The sequence below is a fragment of the Pristiophorus japonicus genome, chromosome 1 (genome assembly GCF_044704955.1).
Source record: "Pristiophorus japonicus isolate sPriJap1 chromosome 1, sPriJap1.hap1, whole genome shotgun sequence".
NCBI lineage: Eukaryota > Metazoa > Chordata > Chondrichthyes > Pristiophoridae > Pristiophorus > Pristiophorus japonicus.
The window spans coordinates 446949127-446969168 of record NC_091977.1 but is presented as its reverse complement, the minus strand read 5'-3'; the positions used below and the strand labels follow the sequence as shown (position 1 = coordinate 446969168).

At 43.7% G+C, this 20042-nt stretch overlaps 1 protein-coding gene across 4 annotated transcripts in view; it reads left to right on the top strand.

Annotated features, from left to right (window-relative positions):
• myom1b (myomesin 1b) overlaps positions 1-20042 on the top strand; it is a 179921-nt gene that overhangs the window by 27972 nt on the left and 131907 nt on the right. For all 4 annotated transcript variants that reach the window (XM_070893067.1, XM_070893061.1, XM_070893082.1 and 1 more), the window contains exons 6-8: positions 9300-9392; positions 12997-13085; positions 13192-13251. In XM_070893067.1, coding sequence (XP_070749168.1) covers positions 9300-9392; positions 12997-13085; positions 13192-13251 — 242 coding nt within the window. The remainder of the gene's footprint in view (positions 1-9299; positions 9393-12996; positions 13086-13191; positions 13252-20042) is intronic.

The window sequence follows — 20042 nt, the reverse complement described above, 5'->3', positions numbered from 1 at the left end:
GTATGAGTTCCTTAGTGTAAGTACGCAACCTGGCATTGACTGGACTCAGCTTCGGTTTCACAGCCTTAGTGTCCCACAGCTTGTCGAATGTCCTTTGGCTCATTATCCACTGGCTCGCCCCTGTGTCTAGCTCCATTGATACAGGCACGCCATTCAGCTTCACATTAACGACTATCGGCTGGCTCTTGCTCAGGATCAAATACTGTCCATTCACTTCCTCCTCGGGTTGCGTATCCGGGCCATCACTGAACTGGTCCTCATCAACCACATGGTAAGCTGCACCATGCTTGCTCCATTGTGGACACATCCTGTGAAGATGCCCCACTTTTGGACATCCATTGCATGAGTATTGTCTAAACCGACACCGATGAGGCCGATGATTGCCCCCACAACGCCAACAGGGTGGAATCTGGATCGAAGCAGTTGACGGGCTCTGAGCAGCAGCAGATTTCACGTAAGCAGCTCTGCCCGAAAATGACGCCATCTTGTTTACAGTACTTGCCGTGGAACTCCGACTCGTCGATGATATCTGCCTCAAATTATCATCCGTCATGATGCATGCATGGGCAGTCACGATGACCTTTTTCAAATGCAGCATCTCTGCAGCCAACAGCTTCCTGAGGATTGCATCATGGTTGATGCCTATCACGAAGACATCATGCAGCAAGTCTTCCAGCATGTTCCCAAACTTACACAGCTCAGCAAGACGTCTCAGGTCGGTGACAAATCCCGACATGTCCTGGCCCTCACGAACATGTGTGTAGAAACGGTAGCGTGATATGATGATCCCCTCTTGTGGCTTCAGATGGTTACCCACCAACGTACACAATTCCTCGTACCCTTTTTCTGCTGGATGTACAGGCGAGAGATTCTTCTTGAGGTCTTAAATTTTCAGACCACAAACGGGGAGGAGAACTGCCCTGTGCTTAACTGCATAGGCCTCTGCCTCCATGCCGTTGGCCACAAAATACTAATTCAGGCGGTTGACAAAATCCGCCCAATCCTTGCCCTCCACGAATCTCTCTAGGATTTCAACCGTGCCCATTGTGCATGCGAAGGTTCTTAAATTACCTCGTCGCCAATTGTAATGACTCAAGAGTCTGGTTACTGTAAACTCACTCAGGTGCAACCTGATCCATCTTTATTCCAGCCCAAGAGTGCCTGCATGACAAAGACACCAGCTTATATACAGATGACCAAACACACATGCTACATGCGTGCAGCCCGATGACCTCCGGCCGCGGCGCCCTCTGGTGTCTGGTGACCCCCAAGCATTAATACATAATGGGGGAGGGGGGGCGGTGGTGCTGGTCAAGCTCAGATGTGAGCCATGCCATCTCACATTCTACCAGCAAGGAGTTGCATGGCTACATGAGCACACAAATACTCGCCAACAAAGTGTGTCGCAAACCGTGAGTGCCTTACCATTACATGACCTTTCATGCCATGAGCATGGCTCAGACCACAGATTAGTATAACCTTACCATGCTGTAGCACCGGATCTGCATCAACTGTTGTGGTTTCACGCCAACGCACGCTCCTCCTGCCTGCTCCATTTGACCACCTCCGCTGCTCCCCCTCCCGTCCCACGCAGGCTTGCTGTCTTGGATGCGTTTTTCTTCTGCACAAAGAAACATTGCAGTCTTTAGCCCCTTTGCTGATGCCCCCCACACACACTCCCACATACACACACACATGTGGCGCACAACCCTTTTGGCTTTGGACAGGAGGGGGCGAATACATTTTTACTCACTCTTGCTGCCTCCACCAAATCATTCAAATGTTTCTGGCATTGGTCCCCATCCTGCTCAACGTTGCCCATTGTGGACACGATCTCAGCAATCTCTCTCCAAATGCATCGGTATTGGGTTGGTGGAGGCTTGTCATGACCATCCCGGGTGAAGTCTTTGTACCTGCGCTCCACCTCCATTACAAGCTTCTCCAATTCCTCCTCATTAAACTATGGAGCTGTGGGCCTGGTTTTGCCAGTCTTCATTGCTGATTTCTGGCCACTCATCATCAATGATGAAACGAATGGATGCTCAACTGTTTGTGTGTCTCAATTTCTCCGACTGCCCCCTCTGCAACCTCCAACTCTCTGCTCTCCAACCTCCAACTCTGTCCTCTCCAACCTCCAACTCTGTCCTCTTCCAATCTCCAACTCTCTCCTCTCAAATGCCAACTCTCTCCTCTCTCCTCTCCCCTCTCACACTCACAGGTGGAATAAAGTGGTGTGCCTTTATGCACATGTGCAATACAGCAATCAGCCTCAAATGACCCGGAAATGATGACATGTCTGAAGATAAAAACTACAGCAACAAAAAATTGCGAAGTCTTGCGCATATGCATTGGAGGCCCTCCAAGGATCCCCGAGTGGAGAAGCCTCCAACTGCCGCACACTGATGACGCCGACCACTCACTCCCGCTCCCGCCTGATGACTGCCGATGTCTGCTGCCGATGCTGACGCTCACACAATGGAGTCAAAAGTGGCTCCTGACAGGACCCGGCGGCAGCGGGTGGCAAAAAGCTAGTTGCCGCCCGGGGGCCGCCAAGAAATGGGCGGTGACCAAATTTGGCTTCAATGGTTTCCAATAACTTCCCCACCACCGATGTTAAGCTGACTGGCCTGTATCTTCCTGGTTGCTCCATTTTCTTAAATAGTGTTATAATATTAGCAACCCTTTAGTTCTCCGGCACTACTCCTATTTCCAATGAGACATGAAAGATTGTGAACAATGCCTCTGCTATTTCTACCTTTGCTTCTTTCAGCAAACTAGGATGCGTTCCATCTGGATCAGGTGACTTACCAACTTTTAATAATGCCGATTTTTTCTTGATCTATTACTTTCCTGCTCATAACGTCGCTCTCTTTTAGTGCAGCCTTCACATCATTTGCTTCCTTTGTGAAGACAGATGCAAAGTACTCATTTAATACTTTAGCCATTTCCTCTGCCTGTACTTGAAGATTTCCCTTTGGTTCCTTAATAGGCACAACTTTTTCCCTCGCTAACTGCATACACTTTACAAGTTTATAAAATGTTTTAGGGTTCAATTTAATTTTGCCTGCTAATCTTTTCTCGTAACCTCTCTTTGTATCCCGTATTCACTTTCTCAATTTCCTTCTGTACTTTCCATAATCTTCCTGGTTATTTATTGAATCTTGCTCCTGACAGTTGTCATAAGTCTTCTTTCTCTGTTTTACTTGAACTTTTATTTCCTTTGTCATCCAGGGCGCATTAGCTTTGGATGCTCTACCTTTTCCCTTCAAAGGAATATACCTAGTTTACACCTGAACTATCTCTTCCCTAATACCCTCCGTTGCTCCATTACTGCTTTACCCTGCAATCGCCTTTTCCAATCTACCTGTGCTAGGTCCCTTCCCAAATCACTGAAATTAGCTCTTCCCCAGTTGAGCATTTTTACCTTTGATATTTTCTACTCTCTTTGTATAATTACTTTAAACAGAATTATGTTAGCGAGATGATCTTCTATTATAACACCCTCCACTTGCCCGACTTCATTTCCCAGAACCAGATTAAACACTGCTAACTGCTAATTGTCCTTCCGTGTTGGACTGGAAATATATTGATCGAGAAAGTTCTCCTGTATACATATCAGAAATTCCTCTCCTTCCCTATCTAGAGTCTCGAATGGTTCCCATAGATTGGAAGGTAGCAAATGTAACTCCACTATTTAAGAAAGGAGGGAAAGAGAAAACGCAAAACTGCAGACCAGTTAGCCTGACATCAGTAGTAGGGAAAATGCTGGAATCTATTATTAAGAACGTGGTAACAGGGCACTTAGAAAATACTAATAGGATTGGGCAGAGTCAACACGGATTTATGAAAGGGAAATCATGTTTGCTGAATCTGTTAGAGTTTTTTGAGGTAGTAACTCGCAGAATAGATAAGAGGGAACCAGTGGATGTGGTGTATTTCGATTTTCAGAAGGCACTCAATAAGGTGCCAAACAAGAGATAATTAAACAAAAATTAGAGCTGATGGGATTGGGGGTAATATACTAGCATGGATTGAGGATTGGTTAATGGACAGAAAATAGAGAGTAGCAATAAATGGGTCATTTTCTGGTTGGCAAACTGTAGCTAGTGGGGTACCACAAGGATCAGTGCTTGGGCCTCAGCTGTTCACAATCTATATCAATGATTTGGATGAGGGCACCAAATATAACATATTCAAGTTAGCTGATGATAAAAAACTAGGTGAGAATGTAAGTTGCGAGGAAGGTGCAAAGAGGTTTCAAGGGGATATAGACAGGCTAAGTGAATGGGCAAGAACATGGCAAATAGAATATTATTGAGAGAAATATGAAGTTATTCACTTTGGTAGGAAAAATAGAAAAACAGAATATTTTTTAAATGGTGAGAGACTGAGAAATGATGTTCAGAGGGACTTGGGTGTCCTTGTATACGAATCACTGAAAGTTTACATGCAGGTACAGCAAGCAATTAAGAAAGCATATGGAATGTTGGCCTTTATTACAAGAGGATTTGAGTGTAAGAGTAAAGATGTCTTACTGAAATTATACAGTGCCCTGGTGAGACCACATCTGGAGTATTGTGTACAGTTTTGATCTCCTTACCGAAGGAAGGTATACTTGCCATAGAGGGAGTGCAATGAAGGTTCACCAGACTGATTCCTGGGATGGGGTGGATTGTCCTATGAGGAGAGATTGAGTATACTAGGCCTATATTCTCTAGAGTTTAGAAGAATGAGAGGTGATCTCATTGAAACATACAACATTTTTACAGGGCTTGACAGGGTGGATTCAGGGAGGATGTTTGCCCTAGCTGGGGAGTCTAGAACCAGGGATCAGAGTCTCAGAATAAGAGGTTGGCCAGTTAGGACTGAGATGAGAAATTTCTTCACTCAGATGGTGGTGAATCTTTGGAATACTCTACCCAACAGGGCTGTAGAGGCTGTCGTTGAGTATATTCAAGACATAGATCGATAGATTTTTGTATATTAAGGGAATCAAGAGAAATGGGGATAGTGCAGGAAAATGGAGTTGAGGTAGAAGATCAGCCATGATCTTATTGAATGGCAGAGCAGGTATGAGGGGCCAAATGGCCCACTCCTGCTCCTATTTCGTATGTTCTTATGTTTTTCCAAGTCTATCTGGAAGACTGCTGCATTGTCTTCGGTCCCCGCCACAAATTCCATTCCCTAGCCAGCAACTCCATCATTCTCTCTAGCATCTGTCTGAGGCTGAACAGACTGTTCACAACCTTGGTGTCATATTTGACCTTGAAATGAGCTTCTGACTACATATTCAATACTAAGACCTCCTATTTCCACCTCTGTAACATTGCCGTATTCATCCCCGCCTCAGCTTATCTGTTGCTGCAACCCTCATCCATTCCTTTGTTACCTCTAGACTTAACTATTCCAAAGCACTCCAAGCAGTCCTCCTATGTTCTACCCTCCGTAAACTTGAGTTCCGTTCACCCATCATGCCTGAGCTCGCTGACCTATATTAGCTCCTGGTTAAACAACACCTCAATTTTAAAATTCTCATGCTTGTTTTCAAATCCCTCCATGGCCTCTCCTCTCACTATCTCTGTAATCCCCTCAAATCCCACAACCCTCCGCGATATTGCCGCTCCTCAAATTCTCTCCTCTTGAGCATCCCTGATTTTAATCGCTCAATAATTGGTGACCATGCCTTCAGCTGCCAAGGCCTTAAACTGTGGAATTGACTTCCTCAACCTCTCCACTTCTCTACCTCTCTTTCCTCTTTTAAGACATTCCTTTCAACCTATCTGTTTGACCAAGCTTTTGGTCATCTACCCTAATATCTCCTTGTATGTCAAATTTTGTTTAAAAACGCTCCTGTGAAGCGCTTTGGAATGTTTTACTATGTTAAAGGCTACATAAATATAAGTTGTTGTTGTAATTAAAGTCTTCTAATATTGCTACTCTATTTTCATTACACGCCTTTGAAACTTGCCAACAAATTTGCTCATCTGTCTCCTTCTCACTGTTTGGAGGTCTATAAAAAACTCCCAACAATGTAACAGCTCCCGCTCTATTCCTCAACTCAGCCCTAGAACCATCTAGTATATCCTTTCTATTTAGAACTGTAACATCATCTTTTATCAATACAGCCATGCCCGCTCCTCTTTCCTTCTCTATCATTCCTAAATACTTGGTAACCAGAAATATTAAGAAACCATTCCTGGCCTTGTTTGAGCCATGTCTCTGATAATGCAACCACATCATAATCCCATGTAGCCATTTGTGCCTGCAGCTCACCAACCTTATTAGTTACATCAGGGACATTGATGTACAAGCAATTTAATACCTCCTTCGTCACTTTTGCTATTTTCCTCAGTCTGGTCCCTGCATTTTTGGGATATTTCTAATTTACTTCTGTTTAAATCCCTTTGATCTCATTTCTGCTCCTTTCTGCTATTTTCTGCTTCCTCTCCCCCTGCCAAATTAGTTTAACCCCTCCCCAACAGTACAAGTTAACCTCTCAGCTGTAACATAATTGCCAAAAAAAGCCAGGGGGGAGTTGAGGATAATTTGTTTTACTGAATGAGTTGTTATGATCTGGAATGCGCTGCCTGAAAAGGAAACAGATTCAATAGTAACTTTGAAAAGGGAATTGGATCTCTACTTAAAAAGGAAAAAGTTGCATGACTATGGGGAAAAAAGCAGGAGACTGGGATTAAATGGATAGCTCTTTCAGAGAGCTGGCACAGGGCATGATGTGACTTAAGGTAGCATTCTGTGCTATTTGATTCTCTGATTCTATGTGGTTAATAATAGCCTCAGTTCTTTTTGGCAAATGTAGATTAAATGTTCCAATAACCTCCTTCCACTTTTAGTGCTATGCTGCATATAATCTGTGAGTTGAGAAGGAGTTTTAATGAAAACTGATTCTTTAATTTGAAATCGTATAACTTGAAAACATTTATTTCAAAACTCATCTTCTATTGAACCCATTCATTAATGAACTCATATTAATTTTGTTGTATTGATTACTTTTTAGATTTTTCATTTTCCAGTCTCACCACTGATGCTAACACTTGGGGAGAGAAATTGGCCTGGTTAGCGCCTCCCGTTAGTGCCTGCGGGGGGCGGTAATGGGGCGCTAAAGATTTACCAACCGGGGGTTGCAAAATCACCGACGCCCACGAACGCCCCTGGCGGTTTTGCGCTGGCACTAAAAATTTACCGTCTCGCTGTCTTGGCCCCGTAAATCGTGATATCATCCAGTGCGCAGCGCCCTGTTACCTCCCCGGATATGATATTTGCTCCCGCCCCCTGCAGCATTGCTGGGTGCCAACAATGGCAGCTGCAGGAAGCATTGACACCTCGGTTGACTGCTTGGGGAGCGATATTTAAAGGCAGTGGTGGTCAGGTAGGGCAAACTTTATTAATGACACCAGTTTAGTGCTCTCTGATTGATTTTGACTGATAATTTCTGCGCAATTCCTCAGCCCTGCACTTTCTTAGAGTGCTTGAGGCTGTTACACACGTAGTACAGGTCCCATGGCCCCACAGAGATAGCATGCAGATTGATTCAAACCAACATTTGCCCTTTCCTTTAAGCGAAGGAAGGAGCCTCCAAAGACGGCAGCGCCGCACGGAACATTGCTCAGACCTCTGCCGATCCCACCCCCTCACTCACTTTAGCGCTCGAAGGGAAGTGATGACGCTTGATTTAGCGCTCCACTTCTCTCTTGGAGCGCTAAAGCAGAAGTTCCCAGGAGCAAAAAATCTTTTTCGCCTGACGATACTTTTACGCTCCCTGAAAACTTATCATCCCAAAAGGGGTGCTATGCAATTTGTAGCCCTAGGTGCTCAACATGGGAAATTGTTTCATCCTGCTAGATTTAAATTTCATAATCTACTACTAAACAAATCACTGAACATATGAAGTTTAAATTTGTTTTTTGTCGTAGCTTAGAGTACTCTTCTAGATCAATAATCAATTAAATCTGAATTTAATTATTTATCAAGACTATCATGATATCTGTATACGTTGAGAGAATAAGTAATCATAGAATAGAACCATAGAAGTTTACAGCACAGAAAGAGGCCATCTGACCCATCATGCCTGTGCTGGCCGACAAAGAACTATCCAGCCTAATATCACTTTCCAGCTCTTGGACCATAGCCTTGTAGGTTACAGCACTTCAAGTGCATATCCAAGTACCTTTTAAATGCGATGAGGGTTTCTGCCTCTACCATCCTTTCAGGCAGCGAGTTCCAGACCCCCACCACCCTCTGGATGAAAAATGTTCTTTCCAACCAGCCTCTAATCCTTCTACCAATGTCTTTAAATCTATGTCTCCTGGTCATTGACCACTCTGCTAAGGGAAATAGGTTCTTCCTAATACTCTATCTAGGCTCCTTATAATTTTATGCACCTCAATTAAATCCCCCCCCAGCCTCCTCTGTTCCAAAGAAAATAACCCCAGCCTATCCAATCTTTCCTCATAGCTAAAATTCTCCAGTCCTGGCAACATCCTCATAAATCTCTTCTGTAGCATCACTAAGCAATCACATCTTTCCTATAATGTGGTGATCAGAATTGTACACAGTACTCTAGCTGTGGTCTAACTAGTATTTTATACAGTTCAAACATATTCTCCCTGATTTTATATTCCATGCCTCAGTTAATAAAGGAACGTATCCCGTATGGCTTCTTAACAACCTTATCTACCTGTCCTGCTATCAGCAGACATGCACTCAGAGGTCCCTCTGTTCCTCTACACTTTTCAGTATCCTACCATTGATTGTGTATTCCCTTAACTTGTTCATCCTCCCCAAATGCATTACCTCACACTTCTCAAAATTGAATTATATTTATCACTTTTCTGCCCACCAGACCAGTCCATTGATAACTTCCTGCTTTCTTCCTCACTGGAGAGCTTTAAGGAGAGATTTCCCTAGCATGGCCGCTCATGGTGGAGAGAATAACTCCCTTTCCAGAACGTGTGTTCATTTCCTATTTCCATTTTCCACCTTTGTGTCCTGGCTGATCAGTTTCATGTTGTGGACCAGTGCCCACTATGACCTAGATTGCCTCAGCATATTTCACATATTATTTAGCAGGAAGTTAATAGAAGATATTTCTTAATAGTACCATGTTACTGAGTAGTACGGGAGAGCATCTTTATTTGATTTATTTTGAGGAATTGTGTTTATCGTACCTTTTATTTTACTTGCATATGTTCTGTCTGTGACTGAAAAAAATATCACTGCAAAGCAGCAGCAAATCTTATCATGTTTAAATATTTAACTCTCTTTTTATTTCTAACACTCAGGTACAAAAACAATGTGCCCATCAATATCCACACGGATCCTGGAAAATACGTCCCCGACAGTAAATTTGGCATTCATTCCTTGGAAATTAACAAGTGAGAAGTTGTTTTCTTTCTTCAATCTACGATCAATTAGTTTGAGTTAAAAGAGGAAATAATGTTTGGTAGTGTTGTCAGTGATTCAGGAACACAGCTGCAGGAGTCCATTAGCTGTCCAATGTGTTGTTTACAGAGACCTAATACTTGTACTTTTGTTAACAATTTATTGATGTTGCATATTTTTTAGTGGACACTATTCACTGAGATAGATGGGAGTAAGATAATCAATTTTTCTCTCTCTTTTCTCTATCTTTGTCAATTGCACATACCAAAGAATAACAGGCCAGAATTTGTTGTAGCAGCGCATTTAACGATGTCTGCCATTACTTAGACTTGACTCTGCATCTTTCAACTCAAAACATTTTTGCCCACAAAGTTGCTGAAAATGTGAGCTGATAACGTCATAGTGAGGGAAACCAGACACCTGGGACCTGAGTGAACAGGGTATCTCCTTAACCAATGAGATTTAAGGATTGGGAAAGAAACAGAGGAAGGACTGAGATGGACAGTGAATTAAATGAGGTGAATTCAATGTCAAATCAGATACAGAAAAAGAAATAAAGAAAGGGAAAGAAAGATTGGATTAAGAGAGAAAGAGAAAAAAGAGACAGAAAGGAAAAGTAAGAAAAAAATTAAAATTTGACATTTTTTGTTATTTTGAAGCAAATTCTGGCCATTGTAAAGTTGATAAGCTGTTTACGAAATGTTGTGTTTGGATTTCACGTTGAGGTAAAACTGGAAATTGCTGTGTTGTACTTGGTGGGCATTGTGCCCCCTCCTGTAAGTTCTGCCTTTACGGGTGATTTATTCACCTGCTCTCCAGGCTAAACAAAGGATGTTTTCCAAATCCTCACATGTGGCGAGGTACCTTGCACATTGCAAACGTCCGTCAGAAAATTTGTGGATCACGCTCATGGCAAACGAGGTACCTGACTGAGTGCGAGTACTTGAAAAATCAACCGTAAAGAAGAAATCTGGGTAGCAACAATACAGAAAATAAGTAAAGAGAAAAGTGTAAGAATTTGTCACTAATTTGCAGGCAAGATACAACAGTTAGATACACAAGTTGAATATTCAGATAGCTGTGTTACATGAATGCTTTAAATTTTTTAGAAGACTAAAGCCTGGTTAAAAGTTACTGAGCATGGTCAATTAGAATGGGAACCAGATAATTATAACTATTGGCTTGAAATTGCTGTACATGAATATTAATGCACAAACACTTAATGCATTTATAACAACAACAACAACATTTATATGAAAATACTTTGCCAGTTATCCCTCCATTAAATATAACTTTGAGGTTTTATGTGTTTTCTATAGTATGGTTTAAGAACCACGTTTGGTAAAATTCAGATGCTCATATTTAACTGCTTAATTTGGATGGGTGCTACAAATATAGAAGAGGGAAATAGAAGATAGACATTGGAATGTGAAGATCATTTTACTTTTGACTGAGTTAAAAAAACACTTCCTTAAGGATGGAACAAAGTGTTAGATTTGAGGAGAATGAAAATTAAATAACATAACATTTTATTTATTTTTGATTATGTTTTATTAGCGACACTGGAAGTACTGAGCATGTTTCAGTATTCCCCATTCGGTCATGTGTTGATTCCTGCCTCCCTTCAGGCTCTGTCACCATTATTTTGAAATTCCCCCGGTATTAATGGAAACATTTTTAAATTCACAGAACTGTCACGACCCCAGATATTACTCCTTTCACGAATGACTCAAGTATGGATATTTGTGTGACTCCACAGAAAGAATAAAAACTTTTCTGTGTTCTAAATTTAGTGCCAGCTGCTGTTCAGAAAGAAACACATTCAATTCCAGCCCCGAAGAATTATACTGCTGTTATAAAGCACCCGAATATAACAACAACAATTTGTATTTATATATAGCGCCTTTAACGTAGTGAAACGTCCCAAGGCGCCTCACAGGAGTATTGTGAGATCAAAATTTGACACCGAGCTGCATAAGTAGAAATTAGCGCAGATGACCAAAAGCTTGGTCAAAAAGATATGTTTTAAGCAGCGTCTTGAAGGAGGAAAGAGAAGTAGAGAGGCGGAGAGGTTTAGGCAGGGAGTTCCAGTGCTTGATGCCTAGGCAATAGAAGGCATGGCCACCAATGGTTAAGTGATTATAATCAGGGATGTTCAGGAGGGCAGAATTAGAGGAGCGCAGACATCTCGGAGAGTTGTGGGGCTGGAGGAGATTACAGAGATAAGCGGGGGCAAGGCCATGGAAGGATTTGAAAATAAGGATGAGAATTTTAAAATCGAGCCAACTATGTGATCAACTATGTCACATTGAAATATGTTAATATTGTCAGTCAACATAAAGAATCCTATAGCACTATTTGAAGAACAACTGGGGAGATGTCGTGGTGTCCTAACCAACATTAATCCCTCAGCCAACATTGTTAAACCAGATTATTTGCTTATGTATCTCATTGCTGTTTGAGGGGCCTTGCTATGTGCAAATTGGCTGTTGTGTTACATTACAACAGTATCTCATTGCAGTTGGCAAGTACTGATATTGTCAGATAGTGCACTAGTGGAAGATGAACATAGAGTGAGTCCCATTTATAGAATCTGAGGTGCTAAGTTCAATTATAGTGTCCCTACCACTTCCGCAGCTAACTCAGCACAGAGCAAAAATTGAACTACCAACTGAATCACTAAGAGAGCTTGACATTCAGATTCCTTTTTTAGAAATTCAACAAAATCAAAGTTTTAGGGCTGGAAATTCGGTATTGCCCCATTTGAGGCGGTGATGGCACGGTGCGCTTCCTTTAGCACTGTCAGATGTTTACCGCCTCAAAGTGCGATATTCAGTTGTATCACCCCAAAAGGAGAGTGGAGTGTTAAGAGCAGCGCTCCACATTCCTCTTAGGGCACTAATGGAGCGATAGCGCAGGAGGCCTGCTCAATTTTTTGGTGCGAGGTTGCTGGCATCCTAGCGTCAGAAGCTGAAAAAAAATCCTCGTGAAAATTTCAGTAAACCTCTCCCACACTTACCCACTGCTGCAACAAATAAATAGAAGTTAAAAAACTGAAATGTCATCACTTTCCTTGCACTTCAGACGACATCGCCGCAGGATCGACGCTGAACTATCTGCTTTCCCATGCAGGTGTCAGCGCCAGGTGCTACCACAGGCAGAAAGGTCAATTTTGCAACCGGGCGACTATGGAGGCGTTGAACACCTGGTGACATCACCGAGTGGGTGGCGCTAGCGACGCAGTGCAAACTGTCAGCGTCGCCGCTAAACCTTAACTGAAGTTCACAGCAGGAGGTGACAGTCAGCGCTCGGCCTCTTAGCGCCTCTCTCTGGCACTAATGGTGGCACTAAACAACCGAATTTCTAGCCCTAGAATTTATCTTTTTAAAAATCATGTCAGTTAGAGCTGGTGAGATACTAAATGGTGACCACCACTTATGCAACTGTACCCCAACAAGGGCTTGGTGTCTTCTGGAGAGGAGGAAAGGAAAGAAATTTAGTGAATTAAAACAGCTTAATGTCAAGTTAACTTTGCAAAGTACTCAATGTAGTTTTGTTTAGTTTTGCATCTAATTTTGCCATCTGGTTCCATTTCAGTTGTAACTTTGATGACACTGCCCAATATCGTGCTTCAGCCATGAATGCAAAGGGAGAACTTTCAGCTTTTGCATCAATTGTGGTGAAGAGTATGTCTATGAAATGATTTTTTTAATGTTAATCTGCTTTAGTTGCTTGAGTTATTTTGTAGTGGATTGCATCAACAGATAACCATCTGTTTCCCATTTGTTTCAGGATTCAAGGCAGAGCAAGATGATTTCTCATTCCATGCTGGGAGATTTGCACCTCCTTCTTGTAGGTACCATGTTCATTAGTATGACCAGCTTTAATATAGAAACCTACTCTTGGATAAAAATGATTTTCATTCTGTTAATTGATTGTGGCAGGGTGTCGGCTTTATATGCTGACATGCATAATTGTCCTTCCTATAATTTGTAGACTTTAAAACCTGAAGCTTAGCATTGACTAATTAAAACTTACTTTCAATTTTCTTATGCTCTGCATTATGGGATTTATCTCTTTACCTAATTTTCACAATTAAAAAATAAAACTGCACCCTGTTAATAATTAATTTTGTTCTTGCTGATAATGAACCCCTTCTGGTTTGGTAGATTAAACAGGGTGCAATATGAAAAGTACAGCCAATATATGACTCAGATAGTAGTTGAAGATTAAAAATACAAACAATTACAGGCTGCAGAAATTCAAATCATGAGTTGACCATGGAAACTTTATGTAATGAAAAATCAAAAGCTGAATTTAAAATAAATCTTAAAATAACATTCGATTTGGTTTGAAAGGAACAAGAATTGGTATTAAAAAAAACATGATTGTTGTATATCTGAAGTAAAGACAAAATATGCTAGAAATATAGGGCTCAAGTTTCGGAACCCCGCTAGAACGGCGCACATCGGAGAGGCCCGCCTAATTTGTAGGATAAAAATTGCACCGAATACTTACCTCGCGATTCTCCGATATCTGAAGGCCCGTTTCCAGCTCGGCACGGCACAGCAGGAGCTGCTGGGGGCGGAGCTACAGCCCTGCGCCAAAAACAATGCCGGCAGCTGCGCGCATGCGCAGTAGCTCCTGGCCCTCTGTTAGATCTCTTAATTTCCAATGAAATACGAACTCCGATGGTAGTTTTAACTTTTTAATCTTGGCAGAGAGCAACAAACTGCTGGCTGATTGCCAGTTCCTTTGTCTTACTGAAACCACATGGTCAAAATGGCTGTATTTATGCCTGGATCAATTTACAGAAAAGAACTCGCCTTCTTTGACCTTATTGGCTCACTACCCAAGGGTCCTAAAATGTCAAGTTGATTGATGGCTTAATGCAACATGCTACCACGCATGTAGAATCTCTGACTTGTTGTCTGTGAATTTTCACAGCCTGTCTAAATGCAGCCTGTTTGATTTCTCTACCAATCCCCCCTTTGATTCTTTCACAAACTGAATCATAAAACTTCAGGTATCACTGGTTAAACATTCTACAAAATAATTTCATACATGTTAATAGAGTTTCCTTCTAAAATTTGTTGATATGTTTCGCCACATGTCCGGACTAGTAGCTTCCACACAAATTTACACCAACCCGAGTTCCATCGTGGCCACAATGGAAGTCTGGTTTTAGTAGGTTAATTAACCTTATTCCAATTTAATCCAAATCAATATCTTAATTCAACCAGTGAACAACCTTTCCTTAAGCATAACATACCCCTGTGCCACGTACAGACGGTCTGCTGGGACCTGCAAGGTGTCTCACCTGCGGGACAGCAGCTACAGCCGCCTGGTCGCAACAACATTTAATCAACATAAACAAACAATATAAAAGTAAAACAATTACAACAAATAGAATTAAACCTTCCCCCAATGAAGTTCCTATTGAACCTAGCCATTCAGTGGCTCCACTCCACAAAGTGAATGATGGGGGTTGCTTAAGTTTTTCTACCTCCTTTTGGATATGCTCCGCTAAGTGGGTAATTTCTTCAGAGCTATCTGAAATATATGTGCAACACTCAGTTCCGAGTAGGGTGCAAGTACCTCCCTTTTCAGCCAGGATGTAATCAAGGGCCAGTCTATTCTGTAGGGCTACTGTGCGGATTGCTACCATTGATTTTAACTAGGGCCTCTGAGGTATCATTGGCTACTTGTTCCACAACGGATGCCATGTTAATGGATTCCCTTGCCAGTTTGGCGGTCCCATACCCAGGGATCAGAATGGCAAAGAACCTCTCTGTTTCTGTGATAGCTCTCTTAGGACGGTGTAAATGTTCTGACAGTGACTTTATATGATACATATAAGGCACAGTATAGGCTAAATAGCAGGATCCCATCCAATTCTGGGGCAGCCAAGGGTAGGCCTTGTGGCCACACACCCAATAGGTGCCATTATATGCAATGAATGTTAGCTGTTTCTTTGTCAGCAACACTCCGGGGCCTGTCCAGGCTTTTCCATCTGTTTTATTCAGAATCCCTGTTACGTTGAAAACTCCCACATCGGCCCAGTTTGGACGGTTCCGTGGCTTGATTATATTGTAATTCCGGGAGCAGTTAATATACCCCATATTTTGGCCTCCTTTGATGTTTCTAATCATACAGACCGATTCCCCCGGTCTTCCTATTCCCATTGTATTAGTGACAACAAAAAATGGAGGCCGTTTGGAATTATTGTAGCACGGTTCCCCATTCCCAAAAGGGGTTGATCCACTGGGCCTATCCAGACTGGCGTGGTTAGTTTATGTGGACCCAGCCCTATAAGTACCGGTGTTGTCCTTTTAATTTCCATTTTATGGCCTCCAACTCCATAGGCTGTACGTGCCCTACCATCCAACGGCAAAAAGTCTCCATATTGTAGGGGTAAGCATGTTAATTCCGCCCCTGTATCTAAAAGACAGTCCACATCCTTATCGCCCACCCTCACAGTTATATATAGCCCATCTCCCCTTTGTTGTATTAGTGCGAGGAGATGGGCCAGGGTGGGCTCTCATCGTTTTTTGCTATCCCAAGTAACTCCTTCTGTTGTTGTATTGTCAGTCGCTTAAATGCTTCTATGAAGTCGTTATCTTGTGACAAGCCTGGCTTGTTGGCTGAATTGTATCCCTGGCTGCGTCCTCTTCCCCAGCCACGACTTTTCTGTTTGGCCCTGCACGTCTTGGCCCAGTGACCTTCTTTCCCACAATAATGACATTTTCCGGGTAAGTTTCCGAATGACTGTTTATCGGAATCCTGGGATTTCCATCCCATAGCCTGTACAGCTCGGACTTTAGCTCCCATATCCCGATTTAATTGGTTACATCGATCCACCAATGCTGCAAAGGTAGTTCCTCTACCTTCCCAGTCCGGTAACACTACCTTAAGCATTTTGGACAGTTCTGGCTTTAGACCTGCCACGAAAGCTGCTTTCAGGGGTCCAAACACTTGTTCATCCATTTCCTCATCCGTATTATTCATACCCAAATGTTCTAGCCACGTGCATCTAAACCGCTCGTCATACTCCAGGACCTCCTCGGTTCCTTTCTGTTGGCAGGCTGCAATTTTTCCCCAGTCTGTCTTAGCTGGACTGAAGGCTTGCAGCCAGTGTTTAATCGCCTCCCATCCTGCATCTAAATCTTGCTCATCCTGCCCCAAAGCTTCTTCTATCTTGTCGTGCAATTTTCTTCCCTGTGGTTTTGGCACCATTATGGTCAAAATTTGAACTCTGTCCCAGGGATGAAGTTGATATATATTTCTTAAGCGATCCAATTGGTCCCACGTTTTTACTCCCCATTTCTTTGGATTGGGCAATTCCTTGGACCATTTATCAATTTTCTCTGGGTCTGCCGGAGCATGAACAAAGTATTCTCCATACACCCTTCTCTTTTGTTTTCTTCGTTCCGCCCTCATCCGCAGTCTCTTCTGATTTGACTACAACTCGTCTTTTTTTTAAACGGGGCAAAGCGCACCCCTAATTTGTCATCCTCCGACCCTGCATTGTCGGAGGATTCGGAATCCGTATCTATTCCTCGGTTGTATCTTCGGGTTTGCGCTTTTAATTTATCCAAACATGGGTACCCTGGGAATTGATCAATACATTTTCCTTTTCCTATTATTGTCTCTTGACCTAATGATTTTTTCCATTCTTTAATTTCACCTTTAAGATCTTTAACTTCCTCTTCCAGCTTTTCAAGTTCAAGCTTTTTCTGTCGCAGCTGTGCACAAACTGTTTGCAATTGATCCTTTGTACTGGTCAGTTCTCGATCATGTTGGGAACGCATTATAATTTCATTCCGGTTTCGAATCTGTCCCATAACCGCTAGGGACCATCTAGTTCGCTCTTTATTTTTCATATGGGTCGTTTTTCCCCAGACTCTTTTAATCTCGTCCAAGGACCATTGTCCTTTGGAGGTTCCGTACTTTTGTTCGATCTTAATACAGGTTTTAGATAAGTTGAATTGTTGCTCTATGTATTCTTTCAACTGTTCGAGAATTAAATCTAGTGAAACTTCAGGTGGTGCCTGCCCACCTTTAACAGTTGTAGGCAATTCTTTGCTCTTATCCCCTACTGCCATTTATTTACTGAGTTCTTTACTGGGGTCTCGAGTCGTAGGCTTGCTAGCCGATCAATAGGTCGGTGATTAATTAACTAACACATCGCCAAAGTTTAGACGTCTATGGGACCTCGAGCCGACTACCAACCGGAGGGTTCGCAAAGCTTTCGGAATCGCGTAGAAGGAGAGGCGAATTTAGACTTTTGATCGAGGACTTTTTTTTAAAAAAGAGGTGACCTTACCTCAGTATGTAGGTCCGATGTCCAAAATTCAGTTTCTTTCCTCAGCGATCCTGTTCGCAGCGCCAAAATAGTTAGATCTCTTAATTTCCAATGAAATACGAACTCCGATGGTAGTTTTAACTTTTTAATCTTGGCAGAGAGCAACAAACTGCTGGCTGATTGCCAGTGCCTTTGTGGTCTCTGTCAGTGTTTCTGACAGTGAGGGGTGGGGGAGAGATGGGGGGAGGGGGAGAAAATGGCTGTATTTATCCCTGGATCAATTTACAGAAAAGAACTCGCCTTCTTTGACCTTATTGGCTCACTACCCAAGGATCCTAAAATGTCAAGTTGATTGATGGCTTAATGCAATATGCTACCACTCATGTAGCATCTCTGACTTGTTGTCTGTGAATTTTCACAGCCTGTCTAAAAGAAGCCTGTTTGAAATCTCTATCACCTCCCAGCGCGTCCTGTCTCCGGGCAATGACCCTATCCCTAGCTGAAGGGACGTCGCCCCAATCCCTGGCCGAGTGGCCTGACACATCTTATCTCTTCAGCGGGGCCTGCCCGCCCGGCATCTCGCTGGGGGTGGGCCCACCCGAAGTCTTCCGTTGGAGCTGGCGTTGACGTCGTCGGGGCTCGTTCAGCCCCCCTCCTCCCATTCAGCGCCCCCTCCTCCCTTTCCCCCTTCTCTCTCCCCTCCCTCCTCCACCCCTCCTCCCCTACCCCCTCACTCTCCCCCTCCCCTCACTCTATCCTCCCTCTCCCCCTCCCCCCCTCACCCCCTCACCCCTCCTCTCCCCTCTTCCACTCCCTCCCCCCTCTCTCCCCTCTCCCTCCCCCCTTTCCCCCCTCCCCTCCCCACTCCTCTCCCCCCCACTCCCCCCATCTCCTCCTCTCTCCCCCTCCTCTCCTCCTCTCTCCTCCTCCTCTCCTTATCTCTCCTCCCCCTCTCTTCCTCTCTCCTCCCCCTCCCCCTCTCTCTCCCCTCTCCTCCCTCTCTCCCCCCACACCATCCCCTCTCTCCCCCCCACCCCCCTCTCTCCCCCCACACCATCCCCTCTCCCCCCCACCCCCCTCTGTCTCCCCCCTCCCCCTCACCCCCCCTTGCCCCCTCACCCCCTCCTCTCCCCTCTCCTCCTCCCTCTCCCACTTCTCCCTCCCCCCTCCGCCCTCCCCCCACTCCCCTCTCCCTCCCCCCTTCCCCCCTCCTCTCCCCCCACACTCCCCCCGTCTCCTCCTCTCTCCCCCTCCTCTTCTCCTCTCTCCTCCTCCTCTTCTTCTCTCTCCTCCTCCTCTCCTTCTCTCCTCCCCCTCTCCCCCTCTCCTCCCCCTCTCCTCCTCTCTCTCCCCTCTCCTCCCTCTCTCCCCCCACCCCCTCCCCCTCTCTCCCCTCTCCTCCCTCTCTCCCCCCACCCGCTCCCCCTCTCTCCCCCCCAAACCCCCTCTCTCTCCCCCTCCCCCCATCTCTCCCCCACCCCTCACTGTCAGAAACACTGACAGAGACAGAGAGAGAGACACTGACAGAGACAGAGACAGACACTGGGGGGGCATTCCAGCACGCTGTTGGAGGGCTTCCGGTGCTGCAGTAAGTGAGTAGAAAGTTAATTTTTTATTTATTGATTGATTTTTTTAATGTTTTAATTTTTAATTTTTTTTGATTGATTTATTGATTGATTTATTGACTTATTTATCATTTATTATTGATGATGGCTCTTTATTTGTAAAAGTGAAGTGTTTAATATTTGTAAACCCCACTTCCCCACCTCCCCCATCTCTCGTTCCCTATGCCTGATTTATAAGTGTCGGCAAGGTTTTTCTGAGCGTATAAAAATCTACACTTACTCCATTCTAAGTTAATTTGGAGTAAGTTTTCACTGCCTAAACTTGCAAAACAGGCGTAAGTGACTGGACACGCCCCCTTTTGAAAAAAAAATCTGTTCTACAATGAAACTATTCTAATTCACTAGAACTGGAGCAAACTAAATGCCGAGAATTGCAATTTCTAAGATGCTCCATTCTAAACTAGTTGCTCCAAAAAAATAGGAGCAACTCAGGCCGAAACTTGAGCCCCATATACAGTCGGTTGATCAGCATTTAAAAGAGACATATAGGTTAATGTCTTGGGTGTTTGGCTTCATTAGAACTGACACACTTAAAATGGACAAGGCAAGTCAAGACATGTGCTCGGAGACTGACTCACATAGCAGATTTGAATTATTAGCTTCTACCTGTTATTCTCCTCTATCCTTTTTTTTGGGGTCTGTCTTGATGCCCCTGTAGTTCGTCATAAGGGATTTCTTAAGTCTGACTTTGTCAGATCTGAGGAAGGAACAGA